A 15,612-nucleotide genomic window follows, 5' to 3' on the forward strand; every position below is an offset into this window, starting at 1 on the left:
TCGGGAGCGCCAGGAGGGTCATATCTGACTGACATGAGCGCTATACAAGAACCCATTATTATATTATTATAACATGAAACGAAGGTGTTAGGTGAAAGCCAGAAGGCAGCCTTCATCATTTCATGAAGCACTACCCCATGGAAAGGAGCCCAGGAGGTACCAACACCCTTGGTATCATGCGCACGAGGACGCACACCATCCGAGAGAACTTCAGGACCCGCCGTTTGAACCGCCTCAACAAACCATCTAGAGATAGATTCCTTCGAGGCAGATGAGACGGGCTCTCGCGTGATAAGAAACGGCTGAACGCTATCAAGGAAAACCAAAACCCCAGAAGGGAAAGAGAAACCGATCCACCTACCGACTCCTCTCACGGAGTAGCAAGGGTAGTGGACGGTGGGAGTCTAGCCACCAACAAACGGGCAAAGACCCCCAAAAAGACTAACAACAGCACAGAGCTTCTCAGAAGCCGAGCTTAGCAAGACGGGTCCTGAAACAAAAAGGGAACTGGAACACCAAAAAAGTGCAACTGATTCCAGTCAAGACACCCCTAGGGCAGGGGCACAGCCCCACCAGCTCCTTGGGTGGCCTATGGACTTCACAGTTGAAGTCACAATCGGAAACTTGACATCCGAAAGCAAACGCTTCCTACCCTTACGCCGAAACGTTGGGTGATGAAGCCTGCTCAAAGGCCTTAAAGCTGGTAGGTTAAGCTACAGGACTAGCATGGTCATCACTACCACGCTACACCACACCTTAGGCTGAGAAGCTTGGTGCTAGAAGCCACCGTGTGACTGGGGGCTCTCTGTAACCGGGGCAACTCAACTGAGAACCCGAGGCATATCCGAAGAAAACCTAAAGACTACAGTCAAACCGACGGACTGGGGGCACCAACCCCCAAAGATGGGGTAGGGTGCCGATAGTAGCTGCCCCTGGCAGAGTACTAATAGCAGCAGGAGCTGGAGGCTTAACCCCAAACAAGGGCTGACGGCACATGATGGCAAGCCAACAGCAGCACTAGGCAATCCGGAGAAGCAACACCCGACAATCAAAAATCAAACCCAAACCCGAATCAGGTGTGACCAGGGCCGGCTCAAATGCCAGCCGAAGCACGAGCAAGGATAGAGGATCAAACCTCCGCCTGAAACCGTGGCGCCTGTCGGTCTACTGACAAGTTCAGGAGGCGAAACATTAACTCCCATAAACATGGTGACAACTTTGACGCCAAAGAACTCAGAGAATACATCTGAAACCAAGTACGGTGTGAACAGGTCTAGTTCAAAGCCAGCCAGGACACGGGCAGATATAGGCGCCAAGCCACCGCCGAGGTGATAAATTTGACCCCAAACTTTGGCGTCTGCCGGAACCACTGGTAACTCCAGTTGCCCGAGCGTAAAAAATTATAAAACCCCAAAACAAAGCCACCTGAGCGGATACAGAAATGGCTGACTGAACCGTTTGACACCAAACCCTGGCCGTCAGATTACCACTTCACCTCCTCAGCTTCATGGCTGGTGGGACCAGGGTAGTACCGCTTCACTGAAAGACTAAGCGAGCGGGTAGCCTTAGTGCTCCACGGCGGTGAATGGAACCACCTCGCTTGAGAAAACGGGTCACTCCCGAACATAATGTTGGTTGTGAAACCACGGTCACCTCCGCGCCTGCGGCACAGATTGATGCAAACAACTACGCACAGTCTGCGAGGCCTGCGCCTCCGACAAAGCTGGCCTTTCCGGACAAGTCAGCACGGCTTGTAGCCATCTTTGTATTCACGGCGACAGCTCTATAAAAACTGAAAACCACTCATGGTGGATGGACCGACACGGACTAGACCCGGTGGAACAGTAGCCGTTTGTGAAAAAGCCCAGAAGCTCCGTCTGAGCAGTACCAGAAAAGGCTGACATTGGCGAAGATTTCTCCTTTGCCTTCTTAGCTCCTGTCCCAGCCGAAACTTGGTTGGACGAGCTGCTTATTAGGAGTGTCTATAGTGTAATTGAATCTCTAGTCCACGGCGTACTGGCGCTGGGGCGCAGCCCGCTGGCTGGCCCGGATGCAGTACCGCCGGCAACTTACTACAGGGCAAAGCTCCAGTCACAGCAGGCAAAAAAAACCCGGTGCGGGGAGCAAACTGTCTCGAGCATGTACTCAAGACGCCCTTACCCACCCCCCTTGATAGTGAGGCGGTAACGACAGCCGTAACTGGGGGGGGGGGATTGAATCCCAAGCAACTCGTTTCTACGAGTAAGAAGCGGAGGGGCTCGAGGCCCTGTTCACATCGGCCGTAAAGTTAAGATTAGGCTCTAGTGCCGCCATGTAGCTCGCTTCGCCACCTGTATCTAGAGGTAAGAAGCAGAAGAGCTTGAAGCCCTGTTCACACTGCCCGTAATGCTAAAGTTTAAGCTCTAGTACAGCAGTGTAGCTCGCTTCGTCCCCCGTATCTAGGGGTAAGAAGCAGAAGAGCTCGTCCACCCGAGCTTCGGCTGGGTCTGGAAATAAGACGTGCTGTCAGGCGGGAAGATGACCCAGGTTTCACAACCGACTTTGTCGGGAGGGACCCTGTTTTCACTAGCGAGGTGCCTCTAATCACTGCTGTGAAGCGTTGTAGTGAGTCGGCGTGGGTCACACGGGCCGTGAAGCTTGCTTCGTCCCCCGTATTTAGGGGGGAGAGAAGCGGTGGAGCTCGTGGCCCCTGTTACATCGCCCGTAAGCTAGAGCTAAGGCTCTAGCAAGGCCGTGAGGTTTGTTTCGTCTCCCGTTTCTACAATTAAGAAGCGGAAGGGCTCGTCTACCCAAGTGATTCAATTACACCGAATACAGAGACTCCTAATAAGCGGCTTTCCCCCGCAGGGGTTACTTAGCCTGTTAGAGGCCCTGGGCTTCAAGTCCCCTGGCTCTGTTGCGATACAACAGCCGTGCAAAGCACGAGCGTGCACTCAAGCACAAAGGTTGACCTGTTTGATGCACCCGATTCATTTCGGCAGTATTCCTGCTTCCACATTTGAGGTGCCTGAAATCACCCAAGTGGAACGCAAAGGTCAAGAGCTCGCTGAGGCTCCTCACGAAGCATTGAAACGAGCAGGCAGCAGTCACACTGCCGTAAGCCTAAGCTTATTTAGGCCATGAAGTTTGATTCGTCCCCCGTTTCTACGGGTAAGAAGCGGAAGGGCTTGTCCACCCAAGTTTCGGCTGGGACAGGAGCTAAGAGGGCAAAGGAGAAATCTTCGCCAATGTCAGCCTTTTCTGGTACCGCTCAGGCGGAGCTTCTGGGCTTTTTCACAAATGGCTACTGTTCCACCGGGTCCAGTCCATGTCGGGCTATGTTCATCCACCATGAGTGGTTTTCAGTTTATATAGGGCTGTCGCCGTGAATACAAAGACAGCTACAAGCCGTGCCGACTTGTCCGGAAAGGCTCACTTTGTAGGAGGCGCAGGCCTCGCAGACTGTGCGTAGTTGTTTGCAAAAATCTGTCAGGCGCGGAGGTGACCCTGGTTTCACAACCAACATTATGTTCGGGAGTGACCCAGTTTCTCAAGCGAGGTGGTTCCATTCACCGCCGTGGAGCACCAAGGCTCCCCACTCGCTAAGTCTTTCGGTGAAGCGGTACTGCCCTGGTCCCACCAGCCATGAAGCTGAGGAGGTGAAGTGGTAATCTGACGGCCAGGGTTTGGTGTCAAACGGTTCAGTCAGCCGTTTCTGTATCCGCTCAGGTGGCTTTGTTTTGGGGTTTTATAATTTTTTACGCTCGGGCTACCAGTGGTTCCGGCAGACGCCAAAGTTTGGGGTCAAATTTATCACCTCGTTTGGGCGGTGGCTTGGCGCCTATCTCTGCCCGTGCCCCGGCTGGCTTTGAACCAGACCCGTTCACACCGTACTCGGTTTCAGATGTATTCTCTGAGTTCTTTGGCGTCAAAGTTGTCACCATGTTTATGGGAGTTAATGTTTTGCCTCTTGAACTTGTCAGTAGACCGATAGGCGCCACGGTTTCAGGCGGAGGTTTGATCCTCTATCCTTCCTCGCGCTAAGGATGGCATTTGAGCCAGCCCCGGTCACACCTGACTCGGGTTCGGGTTTGATTTTTCATTCTTGGGTGTTGCTTCTCCGGATTGCCTGGTGCTGCTGTTGGCTTGCCATCATGTGCCGTCAGCCCTTGTTTGGGGTTAAGCCTCCAGCTCCTGCTGCTATTAGTACTCCGCCAGGGGCAGCTACTATCGGCACCCTACCCCATCTTTGGGGGTTGGTGCCCCCAGTCCGTCGGTTTGACTGTAGTCTTTAGGTTTTCTTCGGATATGCCTCGGGTTCTCAGTTGAGTTGCCCCCGTTATAGAGAGCCCCCGGTCACACGGTGGCTTCTAGCACCAAGCTTCTCAGCCTAAGGTGTGGTGTAGCGTGGTAGTGATGACCATGCTAGTCCTGTAGCTTAACCTACCAGCTTTAGTAAGGCCTTTGAGCAGGCTTCATCACCCAACGTTTCGGCGTAAGGGTAGGAAGCGTTTGCTTTCGGATGTCAAGTTTCCGATTGTGACTTCAACTGTGAAGTCCATAGGCCACCCAAGGAGCTGGTGGGGGCTGTGCCCCTGCTCTAGGGGTGTCTTGACTGGAATCAGTTGCACTTTTTGGTGTTCCAGTTCCCTTTTTGTTTCAGGACCCGTCTTGCTAAGCTCGGCTTCTGAGAAGCTCTGTGCTGTTGTTAGTCTTTTTGGGGGTCTTTGCCCGTTTGTTGGTGGCTAGACTCCCACCGTCCACTACCCTTGCTACTCCTCCGTGAGAGGAGTCGGTAGGTGGATCGGTTTCTCCTTTCCCTTCTGGGGTTTTGGTTTTCCTTGATAGCGTTCAGCCGTTTCTTATCACGCGAGAGCCCGTCTCATCTGCCTCGAAGGAATCTATCTCTAGATGGTTTGTTGAGGCGGTTCAAACGGCGGGTCCTGAGGTTCTCTCGGATGGTGTGCGTCCTCGTGCGCATGATACCAAGGGTGTTGGTACCTCCTGGGCTCCTTTCCATGGGGTAGTGCTTCATGAAATGATGAAGGCTGCCTTCTGGCTTTCACCTAACACCTTCGTTTCATGTAATAATGGGTTCTTTTATAGCGCTCATGTCAGTCAGATATGACCCTCCTGGCGCTCCCGATTATTACCCTGGCTTTAGCAAGGCTGCCATACGGCGCTCTAGCATTTCAAGGAAGAAATTCCTACCAGGTACCCATTTACTTCACCTGGGTGGAGTGTGGCAAATGTAGATCAATGTCTTGCCAAAGTACATTAGTGCGGCGGCGGGACTCGAACCGTCTGAAGCTGGTTCTTGATCTTATGTCTTGGGTATTTGTTGATGGTAGTTAGGACTGTGGTGACATGCTGGATTTCCTGGTCTAGATGGTCGGCATCGCTCAGTTGATGGGCTCGGCGGATGAGGGCGTTGGAGACCGATTGTAGTACGGATGGATGGTGAAAGGATCTGTAGTGAAGATATCTATCGGTGTGTGTTGGTTTCCTGTAGACTTGGTGAGCGGGTTTGCCGGATGACGATTTGGTAAAGAGGATGTCTAGGAAGGGGATGCTGTTGTTTTGCTTGGTCTCCATGGTGAATTTAATGCTCGGGTGATGCTTGTTGATGTGGGCGAGGAAGTGGTCTGAGTCACCTCTGCTATGCGGAGTGCCGTTGTTTCGAAGTGCTCCATGAAGATGTTGGCTATAACCGGTGAAAGAGACGATCCCATGGCTGCACCTTGAAGTTGCTGGTAGTAATTGTCTCGCCATTTGAAGGAAGTTGAGTTGAGGCAGAAGTACATGAGGTCATGTTTTTCATCCAGTGTCAGGGGAGTTCTGTCGGGGAGGGTGACGTCAGCTTCAAGGTGTTCTTTGACGATTCGGTGACAGGAACATTGGTGAAGAGAGATGCAACATCGAAACTGGCAATGATGTCTGTATCGTGGTCTTGGAGAGAATGTTGATGAAATGCTTGGAGTTATTGATGTGGTGCTACGATTGTCCTATGAGTGGTTGGAGAATCGAGGTCAGGTGTTTGGCTGTGTCATAGCAAGGCGATCCTTGGGTTGAAATGATGGGGCAAAGTGGAATGGTAGGTTTGTGTATCTTCAGCTGGCCAAACAGGATGGGGCAGGTAGCTGAAGATGAGTGAAGTTTGAAGTAGAGTGGCTTGGATACGACTTCTGTTCTGTGAAGAGAGAGGAGTCCCTGGTTAAGTTTCCTTTCCGTTGCTAGTGCGTAGATCTTTGATAGCGGCTCGTTCTGGTTTGCTAATGTTGGGTTGTGGTGGCTTAGCTGTGGATAGGGCTTGGGTGACTTGGAAACAGATTTTTTTCAGCTGCGGTTCGGCTCAGGAATCTCAGTTTGGGTTCTACTTGTTGGATGACTTCTGAGAACGGGATCTTCTTGGGTGACACAGCGAAGTTGAGACCTAATAATACGACTTTGTGTTTGGTTTCCATGAGTGGATGGTTGCTGAGGTTGATAACGGTGTCCTTGGTGCCTGTTGATGTTGTCTGGTTGGTTGATTTCTGGCTGTTGGCTAGAAGTTTGTTGAATTTGACGATCTGCTTCTGTCGGGGTTGACTGGAAAGTTTTCCCAGCTGTAGAGGTGTTGAAGGCCTGGTATTTCCGAAGATCAGCCAGTTCCAGTCGAAGTTTAGATGTTAGAAGTTTACTTCTGATGTTTGGATGTCTTGCTCCATGGTATGGAGTTGATGGCGGTGTTGGAGATCCGCTCTCTGACAAGGGCTTGTCCTGCCTTGTGTATGATCAGTTTTGCGCGTCGAGTGCTGATTGAAGATTTGAGTAGTAGTCCGGTTGGGGTGATGCTTGAGTCACGGCAACGCTTGAGGAAGGTTAGGTAATTCTGGAGTTTGGCCTTTTTAACGTAGTTACGCTGCAGTTGCCGGGATGATACTTGGGTCGGCTCCCCGTAGAGCTGGGTTAGATGCTGCTTGTAAGTGATGTAGATATACAGTAGGCTTGCGGGTGCACCATGTGAGAGAGAGGGAGGATTGAGCAGTCCTGAAAAGGACTCTTGGTAATCTTTCTTGAGGGTGTGTAGTCCTAAAAAGAACTGTTGGTGTAGTCTTGAAAAATACTGTTGGTTATCTTGCTTAGCTTATAGTTCTAAGGGGAGTTATAGCGGTTGGAGAGGATGGGTGGTGGGAGTCGTTTCAAACAGGTCGACTATCCGTCATCAGGAGTGGAGAATAGCTGGCATGTCTGAGCTTAAGTCACCGGGGTGCGGACGTGGGAGAAATATACATGACCGTCATCGGGGAGTGGACATGGGTGGTCTGCTTATCCGTCTGCTTGTCCTTCGGGGCTGGAGTCTCCGGGGTGCGGACTTGGGGGAGTTTTGATTCCATGAGTGGGGTGTGCTGTCGGCGAGACGCTGTGTGTGTCCCACACTTTCGCATATATAATTAGGTATTTTCGCATATTTAAAGAGCTTTGACCTACATACTCCAAAGTTGAACTTAGGCTGTATTTTGATACCATGTACCTTCATATCAAATTCATTCAAATCCGCCAAACATTATTAAAATTATTGAACAGACACCAAATTTTTGAATAATTAGCTTTTCTCCCCGCATAATAAATGAGCTATGACCAGACCTCAAATCAATTTTTTGTCCACGGGGGCTCTTCCAAAAAAAAGAGCTCCTGTGAGTCTTCTCACGGGGGCCTTCTCCACTGAATTGGTACCCATGATACTCTTTGCTATTTCATCATTATCAGGGGCGGATCTAGCTTTTTGCTAAGGGGGGGTTGACCCAATGACGCTGCGGAGCATCGTCCATAAAGCGGCGAGGCGATTTTTGTTGTTTCTATTTTGAACCCCGGTATTAAAGTGATCTTTCCCTGGCATCTACTAACTCAATAGGGATCATAAAGAGCAGCAGTGCATGATAATGTCTTTTTAAATCAAGTAACAGTTTTAAGGGGGGGTGGGTTGATCCAATGACGATGCGGATACTGTCTGGGTCTGGACACATGATGGCGTTTTTCCATGCACATCACATTTTCACTTGCGACCCAAGGGGGGGGGGGTGTACCCCCCCCCTAGATCCGCCACTTATTAACATTTATTTAAGTCAGCATTTCCCTTTTACAACTTTACAAGTTAAATAGGGGTTACTGTCGACTTTCATCCCGAGATGACATTCTCTCCGTTTCGTCCTGTTCTGCACATTCCCCTTATTGGCCTTATCATTTAAAGCAACCTTATTACATTTTTTCTTTAGCCTTTACTTTATCCTTACACAACATCTTTGGTCTTCCTCTCCTTCTCAATATTGATTTACTGGTCGAAGTTCATTATTTGCTGGACTTTTGGAATCACCAGATTTCAGAGGATTCACGCTTTTCACAACGAAAAACTTCTCCCTGTTTCGGTCCTTGCGAGATCGCCTCTAGCTCCAGCAGATATGTGGCGGCTGCGAGCACACCTGCCGGTACTACCGCAGTGCGGTATAGCCGCTGCTGATGGTCGCACTGCACTGCGAGCTTCTGTTTTTTGTACCGGTAATACAGTCATAGAGAATCTGACGTGGAGATGGGAAATATAGCGCCCTCTTGCGGTGAATAAGCTCACATTTGTTCACAACATGGCGGCCTCTTGACACCGAAAAAATATGAGCAAAAAATCTGGCACGCTAATCTAACTTCCATAGTTCCATTTTATTGGTTGAAGGTTTATAAATACATATCAAGTTGAAACTCAATATTGTGTGAAAGTTATAACAGAAAAGATAATCTTTATTCTATAATACCACGGGGGCGATTTTTAATTTTGCAATCGCCCCCGTGAGCACTCTGACGGAGGTGATTATGTAGCTCACAGGGGCGAATCGCCCATCACCCCTGTGTAATTTGAGCGCTGGCTATGACCTTTGACCTACTTACTCTGTATTTTGATACCATGTACCTTCATATCAAGTTTCATTGAAATCCGTTGAATATCACTAAAGTTATAGAGCGGAAACCAGATTTGGGTATTTTGCATATTTAATAAGCTATAACCTTTGACCTTTGATCTACATACTTTGAAATCAAACTTAGGCTGTATTTTGATACCATGTACATTCATATCAATTTTCATTGAAATCCATCAAATATAATTAAAAGTTATAGAGCGGAAACCAGATTTGGGTATTTTGCATATTTAATAAGCTATAACCTTTAACCCTTGATCTACATACTTTGAAATCAAACTTAGGCTGTATTTTGATACCATGAACCTTCATAACAGATTTCATTAAAATCCGCCAAACATTACTAAAGTCATTGAATGGAAATCAGACTTGTTACAAACGTACGGACAGCAGAGTTATTAGATCCCGTCCGAATTTTGTCAGTGAGGGGATGATAAAAGACTAAAATATACATGTAAGAGAAAGTAAAAAAGAGAAAAGGGGAGACAGATACAGATACAAGAAAAAAGAAAAGTAAAGACATTAACAAAAATACAAACAAATAGAAAGAGGAAAGATAGGTAGAAAAATAAAAGGAACTGCTTTTCTTTTCTTTTCAAAATTACAACCCTTTGCGATCTCCTCACGACCTTCTCAATCTCGATCACCCTTTCTTTCCTTTCCTTTTCTACTTCCATATGACCTAATTCTTGGTGTACAAACTACATAGTGTTACCGAAAGCCTTGAATTGTGAATGAAATACGATATTCCCCTATGGAAAGAAAGATTCAATACTCTTAGAAGATTTAAAGAGCTATTAGGAGAATTCTACAATATCGAGAACCATCCCTGCAGCAATGGAGAGAAGGGTAAATCAAAGAGAGCATTGGACAGGATAAACAGCTGCTAAACAATACTGAGAGTGATTAGGTATGACAAATTTGAAGTAGGGCCTACTGTATTAAAACATTAATTTGTATTAGTGGAGACTTGAGAAGAAAAGCAGAAAAAACTATACATTACATATTTTAAAGACATGTAGTAAAAGGAGTCCTATCCTACTAAAAGAAAAATCAAAACATCCCACAATAAAAGCAATTATATATTTTAAGATACAAACTGGAAAGATAAGAGAAGGAAAAAATTGTACATTTCACAGAGAGTCTAACAAATCCTATTAGAGAACACACATGCTATTTACAGGGGCTGTATACCTGAAAATAGTGAACACAATGATTTTTTTTTTGTCTGATATAATGCTTAGTATGTCCTCTGGTAAATATGAATAATAAACTAAATTAATACAAAAATACCAGCCATTTTCAAATTCAAATGAACAACTCATTTGACCCCAGCCACATAAAGGTGTGAGGTGACTTAGATTTTTTTCTTCATATGTGATTTTGTGGTTCTTCTTTGAATTGGTAACATAAACATGTCAGGAATATGCACTCCTTTAAAAGATAGGATTGAGAATAATCCATGACAAATAGAGAAACAAAAGGGGATTTGCTTTATATGAGTAGAACCTATATATGCATAACATGGATATAATGTATAAGAAAATAGGTTTGAATAAAAGAAATTGCAAATGGGAGAAGATGAGATTTGAGTTGTTTCTTTTAAGGGACTGTAAAACTTTACCAAGAAATTTATGATCACTGATGCTTATAAACGATTATAGTGGTTCACTGGTTTCCCTTGTAACTCATCTCGACTTTGAACAGAACACACATACACTTTTAAACTTCATTTTTAAACCTTTTTTTATAAAAAGAATGTATACTATTCAATGTAATTATTTGTCCATTTTATTTTATTTTTCATTTTACTTCTCTTTTTAAATTTGATATTTTTTTAATTGTATTTCATCATTAGTTTGCAACCATTTTTGTAAGTTCATCATTAATTGTTGGCATCTTCTGTTCTTATTCTTTTGTGCATTCCACATGAAAGAGTATTCATTCTGTCTACAAGTACCTTATCAGTACACATCCTATAATAGGCCAGTTTGTTTTTGCAGTTTGAAAATTTGGTTTTAAAAAATGTGCAAAATGAGAAAAATATTGGATACATGTTCAAACATTCATTTTATTTTATGCACCAGTATGGTATTTCATGATACACAGGTAAAGTTTTGCATCTCTAACTGGAGATAAATGGCATTCATGTGACTCCTCAAGTTCTACAATCCCTATTAGCTAGGCCTCTCCATGTTCAGATATATATTTAGTGGTTATTTGGTGCTAATTACAAACTGGGTAATTGGACAGCTCCTGCCAAGTCTAGCTTTTACAAGATACACAACGAAATATCAGTACAACTGCTTTTACGAGATGGATGATTGCAAAACCCATAACTAAACTTACAAAAAAAAAGACAACTTCTGAACCCTTATAACAATATAACGTATAACGTATATCACAAGTTCTCAATGTAGTAACCAACATGTCAAACCTAAGAGGTATACATGACTTCTACTAGGAGGTATTGGGTAAACTGATCTGGTGAGTAGGAATAAATTATCACAAGGTAGACATTGAAATACCTGCATACTTACGACGTGTGTGCGCGTCCCACGGTGAGGCCTGATCTGTGGAATAAAGAGGTTTAAAAAATGTTGTATTAGGCATCGCAACGAAAATATGATGGGCAGATAAAATCGTAAAAATAAAATAACACAAATTAAACAATTTTTTTAGGTAAAGATTATACCAAGTTTATACATTCATTTCAAAATAGATTTATTTCTGAGTATGTCGACAAAATATTATGTTTTTCACCTTTCAGCCCTACATTTTACTGCATATAAAATTTTCAACGTAGAAGATACATAGAAATGGTATACACTCCAAAATGATGAGGACAGGCGCGTACACAGGGGGGGGGGGGGGTGGGGGGTTAAACCCCCCCCCATTGGTATTTTTATGTGTGTAAATCCCCCCATCACCCCACTAAACCCCTCCCCCCCCCCCTTTGGATTTTTTTTTTTTTTTTTTTTTTTTATATTAAAAAAAAAAAAAAAAAATATTCCAATGGCTGACCTAAAAAGTGACCTTACCCCCCCCCCCAACGGAGCCAAATGTCAAATTTTCAAATTTCGAGACCCCCCCCCCCCGATTATTCAGCGGCTGGCTGAGTCGTTGCGAAATTTTCGGCCCGATTTATAAATGTTAAAACCCCCCCCTTGAAAAAATCCTGCGTACGTGCCTGGATGAGGACATGTGCAAACAAAAAACAAAGATGAAGACTCCCTATGTTTTGGCATGTACTGCTATAATGCTATTAAAAACTAATACTATTTCAAACATATGAAGCCAAAATAATGATCAGTAGACATACCTTCTTGGAAATATCTACAGGCGGTCAAAGAAAGGGAATGGCCTCCGGCGTCTACCTCGACTGACCACACCCAGTCTTTCTTGACCACGATAGTGCAGCGGGTCTGGTTTTGAGTGACCATGCACTACCCATCTCAGCTTCCTCCCTACTACTCCTATAGCAAGGCGTTTACGTCCCGAGAACCTCAGCAGTGTTCGACCCAGTATCCCCCCTCGGTCTCCCCCCTGCTGCTTCTGCGAATCAGTCTGTAGGAAAGGAGAATGAAGTGAGTTTAAAAAATCATTCATACTAAAAGGGGAAGGTCCACCCTTGTATTAAGTTGAATGTAATAAAAGCATGAAAATAAAAATATGAAAGTTACAAATTTTAAACCTGTCATCAGTGAAACATATGTGACATCATGTGAGCTCATCTCCAATTTGCTCTGTAGGCTACAGACAATTTCATAAATTTTAATTTTCTTATATATTGATGACGGAATAGATACGTATCATACAGGGGTTGCTTAAAACCATACTTGCAATGATAATACTAAGGGTGTTATTGATTGAAACATAAATTGATTGCACCTTTAAAAATTCATCACTTAATATCATGGTGGGCTTCCCCTTTAATTTCATTATGAGCAAGATGGTTCTGTTTCAAACTTTTTAAAAATAAATTTTTAAAAATTATGTTTTCAGATAAATTAATTTTGAAAACCCCTATATCATTGTGACAAATAACGGTCAGACTATTTAGAAACCTTGGAGGATCTCAGTTCATTTTGACTCGCCGATCATTAAAAGTTGCTGCTATGTTGTAAAGTTTTGGCACATTGTCAAGTCCTTAATTAAAATTTGTGTTTGGTACATATATATTTAGATTGGTCATCTGTTTAGTTATTTTTTGTTATGGGGGTGGGAATTGTTAGAATACTAAAAATAGGAAAGCATAGAAATAAATTAACTTACCCAGGCTATTATCACACATTGCCTCGCCTCGCGGCAATCCGGGCTGACCTCCGCAGGTTCTGGTTTGCCCGATTGGCGGCACGACGTTGCTCTCTCTCAGCGGCGAGTTGAACAGCGGCGGCAGCTGCGATCTCTCGCTCTACCAGACGCGGTGACCTTCGTCTCGGGTGGAGTTGCTCACGCTCCTCCGCCCTCCTACGCTGTTCATCCTGCTGTTGGCGATGAGCAGGAACGACCTCCGCACGACCGTTCTCGCGATGCAACTTGTTGACTGTATAAACCAAACGAAAACATAAATGGGGACATGCTACATGCATGGCATTTCACAGATCACATTCAAATAGACGATTCTCCATCAATACTTTAGTATACCCCCTGTAAATGCACCAACGTACACAATCAATGATTACAGCTATAGGGTTGGACGGACCGCGTTTGTGTTCCCAAAATCTCTGGTAAAGGGGTAGGCTACTTTTCACGCAACAAAGTAAGGCCTGTACATACACAAAAATCCGGCCCGTATTAATTGACTTTACACACCCTGGAGATAGGTGGTGCTTTCAAAGGGAGGGAACATGCATATATACGCCTATCCTAAATAACACTGAGAGGAGGGGGAGGGGGAGGGGGTGGGGGAGGGTGGGGGAGGGGGAGGCGGGGGACAGTGTAATTAGTTTCAAAATATTTTCATCATGAATCAATATTTACTCTTCCATTTTTACTATTTTTACCAATGGCAATGCGGCCCTCCCCTGGAAAATTCGGGATCTGCTAATTGGTCTGGGCAAATACATATATAGTCTATGGTCCACAAGATGCCATTTTAAAATGTAAGTTAATTGTGAGAGATTTACTTTGAATAAATACATACCGTGTTGCGTGCAGTAGAGTTCAACGGCGTTTTCGTCTAGCGAGTGACGTCCACGCCGGCTGCAACGTCTGCCATTCCCATGAAGCCCGATATGTGCAGAGCACAGCTGGACCTCGGCTGGCTGTCTGTAAAAAAGTAAAAATAAAACAGGACATAGACTATTACTAGGTCTAGATCTACTACAACTAGATTGCCAATAATAGAATGAGAATATTAAATGCATATGTTGCAATTTAAACACATTCGATAGAGTAACTATAACGAATGACCCTAAATTAAATCACTTTCAACTCACTGAAGGGTCGACTCCCACCCAAGCGGATGACTGAAACCTGCGTTGTGTGTTAACGTGCCCCTTCCCTTCTTCTTCTTCTTCTTCTTCTTCAAGATATGTTCCAGCAAGCAAGATACTGATGTAAAATGACTATGGTGCAAGACCCGGAAGCTGGGACATCCCCCCCCCCCTTGAAGTTAGACCTGGAAGCTTGGCAGCTGGAGACGGCTTTCTTCCAGAAGCTTTGGTATTCAAGGTATTCAAGATAATCTGCCTCCTTCAATACTGAAGATTCTTGCAGATGCCGTATAGATCTAGAGAAGAGTCACTACCTTTGCACGTTAAGAACCCACTGCACTATTCGTATAAGAGTAGGGGGAAACCCCGGTGTAGTGGTCCACCTGCACACCCCCAGTATAGTACGATAATACTCTGTAAAGAGGTCTGTACTCAAAAGGAAGAAGAGAGAAGAAGAAGGGTAAATTCATTTTTAATTTAGAAAATAACTCTGTACATACTGTCGGTGCTGCCAGCACTCATCCGCTTCATCAACAGGCAGGGGTGCCTTCCTCCTACAACGCCTACCCTCCAGGGTATTCATCACACAGTTCCCGGTGAACTTGTTGCCGTAAAAGACCATTATTACACAAGTGAAATAACAGTGGTTTAAGCAAGCTAATCGAAGACGACGAATTCACGAACGAAGCAAAAGCTAAGTAAATATCTCAAAACGACTTGTCTAGGACAGAATCTAGCAGAGAATGGCAAATTTCTCGCTTCTCATCTAACACGAAACCTATTGTCATCGCGCGCGCGGTCTCTTTGAATGCATGTTAATTAAATTGAAATACATCACGTGATTCGAGCAGACGAACGAATCACATTTAACATTTTCAGTGCATTCACTCATGCAAAGCATGGACCTATAGCACGGATGGACATTCATCGTTTTCTTAACGAACTCACTGTGATTGTCTCCGTCAATCGGGGGCGGATCAAGGCAGCCCCCGGCAGGGGAGGGGTCCAATTCGTGAGAAAATATTTAGAGGCGAAAATTTGAAATTCGATCAGTTGGGGGGGGGGGGCAGTGAGCACTAATTTTTATTTTTGGCCCTCGAAAATCGCACCCCCCCCCCCCCACCCTCGAGCGTGCAGGGGGGGGGGGGGATCTCCAAAAAAAGGTAAAATGAACGTGTTTCTACATGTTTTTTGTAAATCCAGGGGCCCCGGCCCCCCTGGATCCGCCACTGTTAATCAACTATACAATG

The 15,612-nt window shown here is 45.2% G+C and overlaps 2 protein-coding genes across 2 annotated transcripts; both read right to left on the reverse strand.

Moving 5' to 3' along the window:
- Nucleotides 1–4,861: 4,861 nt before the first annotated feature.
- Nucleotides 4,862–5,751, reverse strand: LOC115929475. Its single transcript, XM_030998460.1, has 2 exons — nt 5,281–5,751; nt 4,862–5,038 (listed from the first exon to the last, which is right to left on the reverse strand). The coding sequence occupies exons 1-2, from the start codon at nt 5,749–5,751 to the stop codon at nt 4,862–4,864; spliced, it is 648 nt and encodes a 215-aa protein (XP_030854320.1).
- A 5,582-nt stretch (nt 5,752–11,333) lies between these two features.
- LOC115918128 lies at nt 11,334–15,155 on the reverse strand. Its single transcript, XM_030999793.1, has 5 exons — nt 14,863–15,155; nt 14,071–14,195; nt 13,200–13,470; nt 12,247–12,491; nt 11,334–11,497 (listed from the first exon to the last, which is right to left on the reverse strand). The coding sequence occupies exons 1-3, from the start codon at nt 14,982–14,984 to the stop codon at nt 13,211–13,213; spliced, it is 507 nt and encodes a 168-aa protein (XP_030855653.1). The 5' UTR covers nt 14,985–15,155; the 3' UTR covers nt 11,334–11,497; nt 12,247–12,491; nt 13,200–13,210.
- Between the last annotated feature and the right edge of the window lie 457 nt (nt 15,156–15,612).

Source organism: Strongylocentrotus purpuratus, unplaced genomic scaffold (genome assembly GCF_000002235.5).
Source record: "Strongylocentrotus purpuratus isolate Spur 01 unplaced genomic scaffold, Spur_5.0 spur5_scaffold_5, whole genome shotgun sequence".
NCBI classification, from domain to species: Eukaryota; Metazoa; Echinodermata; class Echinoidea; order Camarodonta; family Strongylocentrotidae; genus Strongylocentrotus; species Strongylocentrotus purpuratus.